Raw genomic sequence first — 6,324 nt, forward strand, 5'->3', positions numbered from 1 at the left:
CCGGTTTTACGGAGCCAGGAGCTCCGAGCCCCGCGAGGCTCGTGTGCCGCCCTCGACCAGCCGTTTCGTCAACAAAATCACTTCTCCAAACGAAGAGCGGGAAGTCCAGGCAGCCCCGAGGCGCCCCTCGCTCAGGAGGGGAGGCAGCCCCTCACCGCTGCCCTGCCCTGGGAAGGCCTTCTGCTTCTAGAGGAGAAAACCTCCAGCAAAACTCGTATCAGAAAAAAAGAGACAGAGAAAGAAAAGAAGTAAAGCTGGAGCGAGGAGCAGGTTGAACCAGAGCAGGCTGCAGCCGGGCTGGTCCTGGCTCTGCGCGGGAGGCAGCCCCGAGAGCCCGGCAGTGTGTCCGAAGTCAGGACTGGGGGGTTCCGGCCTTTGGGCTCCTTTCAAGGCAATCGGAGACCAAGAGTGTCCCTCCAGACCCTCCAAACCCGGGCCTCCAAACCCGGGTCTGGGCCGCCCCTATCACCGCGCCCCCCTGGCACCCCGTATTCATTGTGTGGTGTTGGATCTTAAGGCTCGGCCGAGCCGCCGCGGCTCCCAGCCCGGTGAGCGCGCGCTGTGCGCCGGGCCGCCGTGTGCCTGCGCCCTCGCCCTTCCCCAGCCCGCAAAGAGGAGGGCCGCCAGCCGCTCGTGAGCACAGTGTACACTTTATTTCAGACTACAGGTTTCTGAACATAATAAAATCTTTGGCTTGTAGCGGCGGTTCAGTCTCGCAGTCTGTGGGGTCGTATTTCTCAACAAGTCTCCGGAAAACGAAAGGGGTGGGGGGCAGGACAGACAGACCGACAGAGGGGGCCGGGAGAAGGGCAGACACGCGAGGAAGCACACTCTCACGCACACAAAGAAAAGTCCCAGAGAAACGAGGGCCAGCGATGCGGGGCGGGAGGCACCGGAGAAGCAGTAACATTCAAAAGAAAACGAAACTGGGCCGGGGGCAGCGAGGCGGAGGCGGGGGATAAAATAATTATAATAATTATAATAATTATAACAATAATAATAAAGGAGATTAATAAAAAGTCCAGCAAATAGAGATCGCTACACATAATTCTTTTCCTTACCTGAAATTAAATATATACAAGGTCGGAAGCGGTTTGGCTAGATAGAGCTTTAAGGAGTTCGCAGTGTCGTCCCTTATACTGTGAAGAGAGAACTGATCTGATTTTTCGATAGCACCTGTCCAAGTCTTTCTCCCTTTGGAAAAATGTCTCGTTCCAAAGCGACTCTCCGTCCTGGGGACCCCTTTCTCTCTCTTTTCCCTGTTGTTCCCTTCCTCCTCCTTTGCGCTGATTATTTCTCCCCGGGCGTGGGGCCGGCAAGGCGGCGGTGGCGGTACCAGGAGGGGGCGCGGGCGCGGCGGCCGGACCGCGCGGCCCCTGCCGGCGGCGGCTACTCGCTCTCGTCTTTGTCCTGGACCGTAGTGGTTGAGTGGTTGTATAGTCCCTGCGCCATGAGGTGCAGCGCCAGGCCGTTCTTGATGCCCGTGGCTTTCTTGATCTTGGCGCGCTTGTTCTGGAACCAGATCTTGATCTGGGACTCGTTGAGGCTGAGCTCCTGGGCCAGGGTCTGCCGCCGCTGCTCGGTGATGTAGCGGTTCGCCTGGAACTCCGCCTTGAGTCTCTGCAGCTGCTCGGCCGTGAACGCCGTCCGCGGCCGCTTGTCCTCCTTCTCGTTCTTCTTCTTCTTTAGCTTTCTGGTGCGTGGACCTGCAGCGGCAGAGAGGGACGGGTGGGAGGTGGGGACGGAGGGCAGAGGGGAGGGGGAAGAGGGCAGAGGAAGCCGTGAGAATTGCGGAGCCGAGCGGGGATCGCGCCCCACGCTGCCTGGGCGCTAGCCGAGGCCCCGCTGCCGCCGCCCCCCACCTATCACCCTCGCCCGCTAGCCCCTAGATCAATCGGCTGGCTCCTGGGGTCGCTGGGTTCCCCTCTGGGATGCCCGAGGGTCACGGAGGCAAGTTGGCCGAAGTTGTGTGTGCACCCACACCCCAGTTCAGCACAGGAGAGCCGTGTGATAGGCTTAAATCACAGAGTCCAAGATGGAGAGATATTTGGAGCTCCATCCAGCCCAACCCAGAGTTGGAGATCGGGGGCCTGCTGTCTTCACAGTCCCAGAATAAAAAGAGGCTCAACACTGTAGTAGTAAAGACACTAGGACGGGATTGCCCTGGGGAAATCGCCAGCCTGAAAGCCAATCGTCTCCCCCTCCTCAAGAAGCGCACCTACACCCACACACCTACAACAAGACCCCATCTGCTTGTAGCTATCGACTCCAGAAAACAAGGGGATAAGGAGGGCGCTGTGAGAGACCTGTCTAGCTCCAAAGTATTCAGCATCTGCTCTCTCGACCTGTTCTTCTGTCCCTGTGGCCTAAAACGAAGCCCTTTTATAGGGTCCCAGGAAGACGCTGACCACCCGTTTCCCTGAAAAGGGAGAAAAGGCCTTCACCCGGTTGTATGCCTTACCCACGTGCCCTGCCCTGAGTTCTCTGTTTTGTCCTTTGGATGGTGCCAGTAAGAAAGAGAGGGCCCTCCCCATGCCTGTACCCAGCAGCACAGGCACGGCTCCCTCACCTCTCTTTTGGACACAGAAGCTGCAATTTCAGGATTGAAGACTGAATAACAAAAGCAAGCCAGAGCCGCTTTCCCTGCCCACCTATTTGCACGGTTATTTATCCACGAGCAAAACAGGGGCAGAGGGACACAGAGAGTGGGGCAATCCCGACAAAAATCTGTGCTTTGCCTCTAAGACGGGTATAGGAAGAGGCCACAGGAAACCTTCCTAGGAAAGTGAAGTGTCCCTCAGAACCTAGTCTGCGAAGAGGGCTGCCATGGAGCCCAGCCCTGAGGAGAAAAGGGAAAAGACAGGAAGCTGACTCTAAAGCCTGCACCTCTGCCCATCAGCCTGCACACCCAAGCCTCCTGGAGTTTCCTTGCTGGGCCCTGTCATGCTTATGGGAGCTTCCTGAGTCAAGTGAAGTCCCTGTCAGGGCTGTTAACCTATAAAACTGTCTGGAAGAAGCATCTTCCCCGGCATCTCCAAACCTAGCAACAGAGGGGCAAACTGGGCAGCTGGCTTCTGGGGCAGACCAGCGCTGGGGTCACCAGCTGTCCTGTGACAAAAGAGTCCAGGCCTGGCCGCCCCGCAAGTCCGGGCTGGGGTTCGTCTCCCTGAACTGCTCATGCAGGAGAAGGAGCCAGCACCCTGCCTCCCCAGGCTCGTAAGAAGAAAGCAGCCAAGAACAAAGACAAGGCCCACTCCTGAGCCCGGTGCAGAAAGCACTGGGAGGCGGGGTGGGACGGGAGGAAGGCCTTGGTGTAGTGTAGTCATTAGCCTAGCGAGCAGAGATGGCCCAGGAAATGTGTACATCCTCAGAAAGACCCTGCTTGCGCGTTGTGCGTCCCGGACGTGGTTAGAGTGTTGTTTTTGTTGGTGTGTGTGTGTGCGCGCGCGCGCGCAGAGGGAGGAACACTTGTAATAAAATCGTAGCCTCCTGGCCAGCCCGAGCCTCACGGCCTGACAGCTCAATCACTCTATCCATCAGGCGAGTCAATCAAAGCAGCTTTTCGGAGGTTCAGGGAGCCCGTGTCAATAACGGGGCTCGAGATGGCGGGGGCTGATAGCGCGCATCGATCCGCGCGCAGCCGGCAGCGGTGCGGAGGCGGAGACCAGCCAGAGTAGAGCGGCGCACCGCTACGCCGTACCCTGCCTCCTGCCAGACCCCGGTGGCCGGAACCCCAATCGGAGGCCAAGAACCCCTGCTGCCCTCCTCTTGGCTCCCACCGGTCTCCCGGGAGCTGCAGTCCGGGGAGGCGGGCAGGCCGCAGCCTCCTCTCCCGGGGCCTAGCGGCTGTCCCACAGTAGGTCTCAGATTGGGGTTCTCGAAGCGCAAGGAGTATATGGGTAAAGGGCCGAAGGAAAATCGAGAAAAACGGGCCTATGGCTGACAGAAATCTGCTATCTGGCAGACGTGCGAAAGGAAGGAGTGAAAGAAGGAAGGGGCAGGGCCGGGAGGATGTGCGAGGCGTGCTTCGGAGAATCTGGGGCAGAGGGGTCTTCTCATGCCCTCGGCCCAGCTTTCTGACCTGAGCCTGACCTGTCTTCTCTCCCACTGTCTGTCTGTCAGCTCTAGAAAACCAGGGGCCAGGGGCTCTCGGCACCCACCGTTTCAGCAACTGCCCTTCCCTGAATTCCACCCACCCGGGTCAGATTCTCTTGGCTACCCGGCCTGGGGAAGAGGGACAGCGATCTGACGCGTTTCTCTCTCTTCCTGTGTCTCCTTAAATCTATCTCTATGCAAGTGAGCTCTCCGCAGAAAATATCGATATGGTGTTTGTGTCTGTAAGAACACAAAGTGAAGATTATTACTCTAATGACAGCTTTGTTCGATTTCGGCCTCCGCAGGACGAGGCTGGCGGGATTTCAGACCCAGATTTCTAGGCCCACCTTCTCGCTGATTCTAAAAACCCCTTTCCCTGGACGGAAAAGCAATGATTGCTTGTGTCTTTCCTAAGAATAATAAAGGTAAAACACAAAGAAGGCCGGAAGGGCTCGGAGTTCAACACCGAAGGATCGAGCTTCCCGTGCCCTGAGCTGTAGCCTCCCGGGAGGTGGCCGCAGAATCCAGGAGCGCAAAACTGGGTGCAATGCTCGACTGTGACTGGGACCGAGGTCAAGGAGGAGGAAGCAGGCGTGAGAGAAGAGAACGCCCGAGATCCGGCATGCTCTCCCCAACCCGGAGGCTAAGAGTTCTAGGGGCGGCGTCCGCGGAGCCGAAAGGCACGGCGCAGCCTGGGGCTGGGTACTCACCGGAGGACGGACGATCCGAGTAGCGCGTGCAGTAGACCCAGGCGGGCCACACGAGGGGCTGCTGCGAGTCAGTTTTGACTACGGGCCCGCCGTTGGCTGAGCCCATTAGCAGGATGGCCGGGTTGCTGTGCTCCGGGTACTTAGCACCCTGCGCTCCCGGGCTCCCCACGCCGCCTCCACTGCCACCGCCGCTGTCCGAAGGTTTGGCCGCTGCTGCTGCTGCTGCCGCTGCTACGGCCGCCGCAGCCGCCGCCGCCGCCGCCGCCGCCGCCGCCGGGTTCCCAGCTTTGGACGCACCCGCTCCGCCGGCGGTGGCTGGCGGGGAACCGTCGGGTGGGCCACAGTTCGCGTCCGGGGCGCACAGGAGTGAGGCGGCGCCTGGCGCCCTCGTGCCCAGCGGGTGGACAGGGTCTCTACCTGCGCCGGTCTGGCCTCTGTCACGCTCGACCCGACCTCCTCCTGCGCCTCCTCCGGCCGCCGCCGCCGCCGCCACCAGGAGCTGCGGCGGCGGCTGCTCCTTTTTGCAGCCGAAGTCCGGCCTCAGGATGTTGTCGATGAAAAAGTTGGTGGTGCGGTGCAGCTGGGCCGCGGGCTGCGGCTGGTGAGCAGGCGCCGCGAGATGCTGCTGCTGCGGCGGCGGCGGCGGCGGCGGCGGCGGGGGCGGGGGGTGCGGGGGGAGATGCGGGTGGTGGGCCAGGGGCGGCAGGCAGGGCGCCGCGGGCGGCGAGGGGGGCGCGGGCTGCGGAGACACCGGCACGCTGTCTCCATCGCTGCCGCTGCTGCCGCTGGCGCCGGGGCTGAGGCTCAGGCTGAGGCTGCCGGGGGCCGCCGCCGCCGCCACTGCCGCCGCCGCGCCGAGGCCCGAGTCGCGCTGACTTTTAGGTTCCGGCTGCTGTTCTTCCATGCTCGGCCGCCCCGCCGCCTCGGCCGCCGCGCCGGCCCCCGCCCCCCCCGCCTCGCTCCCCACCCCACTTTGCCAGCGGCCCGTGGGGGTGCGCGGAGGAAGGAGGCCGGCGAAGCCCCAGCGAAGGCACGGGGCGGGTGCAGAAAGAAAAGCCCAGGCGCCTGGCCTGGATCGCTCGCTCTTATCGAGCAGATCTCGCTGTCTCTCCCTCTAATTTGTAGACATCCAGATATGGAGACACTTGGCTATTTCTTTTTTCTTTCTGCAACCAGATTCAATGATTTGTTTTAAATGGGGAGTAAGCTACGGCCAAAAAGAGAGGAAAAAAATTAAAAAAGGAAAGGAAAAAGAAAGCAATAAAAAAGAAAAAAATCTCCAAGGTTTTTTTTTCTTAAAGATAAAAAATAGTCTTTAAAGTCTAGCCATCTTCCTAGGCAGTACTGAGGGGTTTGACTTCCCCGAGTGTCACGCTCAGCTGTGCCCAGAGCGCGAGGCTGGCAGCGCCTTTAATCGCCTTTGCTTTTTTTGCAGGGAGAGCGCGTCTCCGCCAGCGCCGGGGCTGCCTCTTTTTTTTTTTTTTTTTTTCAAATCTCTGACAGCTCGGATCTTTGCTCA

At 60.0% G+C, this 6,324-nt stretch overlaps 1 protein-coding gene across 1 annotated transcript; it reads right to left on the minus strand.

Moving 5' to 3' along the window:
- Nucleotides 1-1,389: 1,389 nt before the first annotated feature.
- On the minus strand, nt 1,390-5,709 carry EN1 (engrailed homeobox 1). The gene is made up of 2 exons (XM_030840402.2): nt 4,806-5,709; nt 1,390-1,706 (listed from the first exon to the last, which is right to left on the minus strand). Exons 1-2 carry the CDS (start codon nt 5,707-5,709, stop codon nt 1,390-1,392), a joined length of 1,221 nt encoding a protein of 406 aa, XP_030696262.1.
- Nucleotides 5,710-6,324: the final 615 nt, after the last annotated feature.

This window comes from Globicephala melas, chromosome 7, assembly GCF_963455315.2.
Source record: "Globicephala melas chromosome 7, mGloMel1.2, whole genome shotgun sequence".
NCBI lineage: Eukaryota > Metazoa > Chordata > Mammalia > Artiodactyla > Delphinidae > Globicephala > Globicephala melas.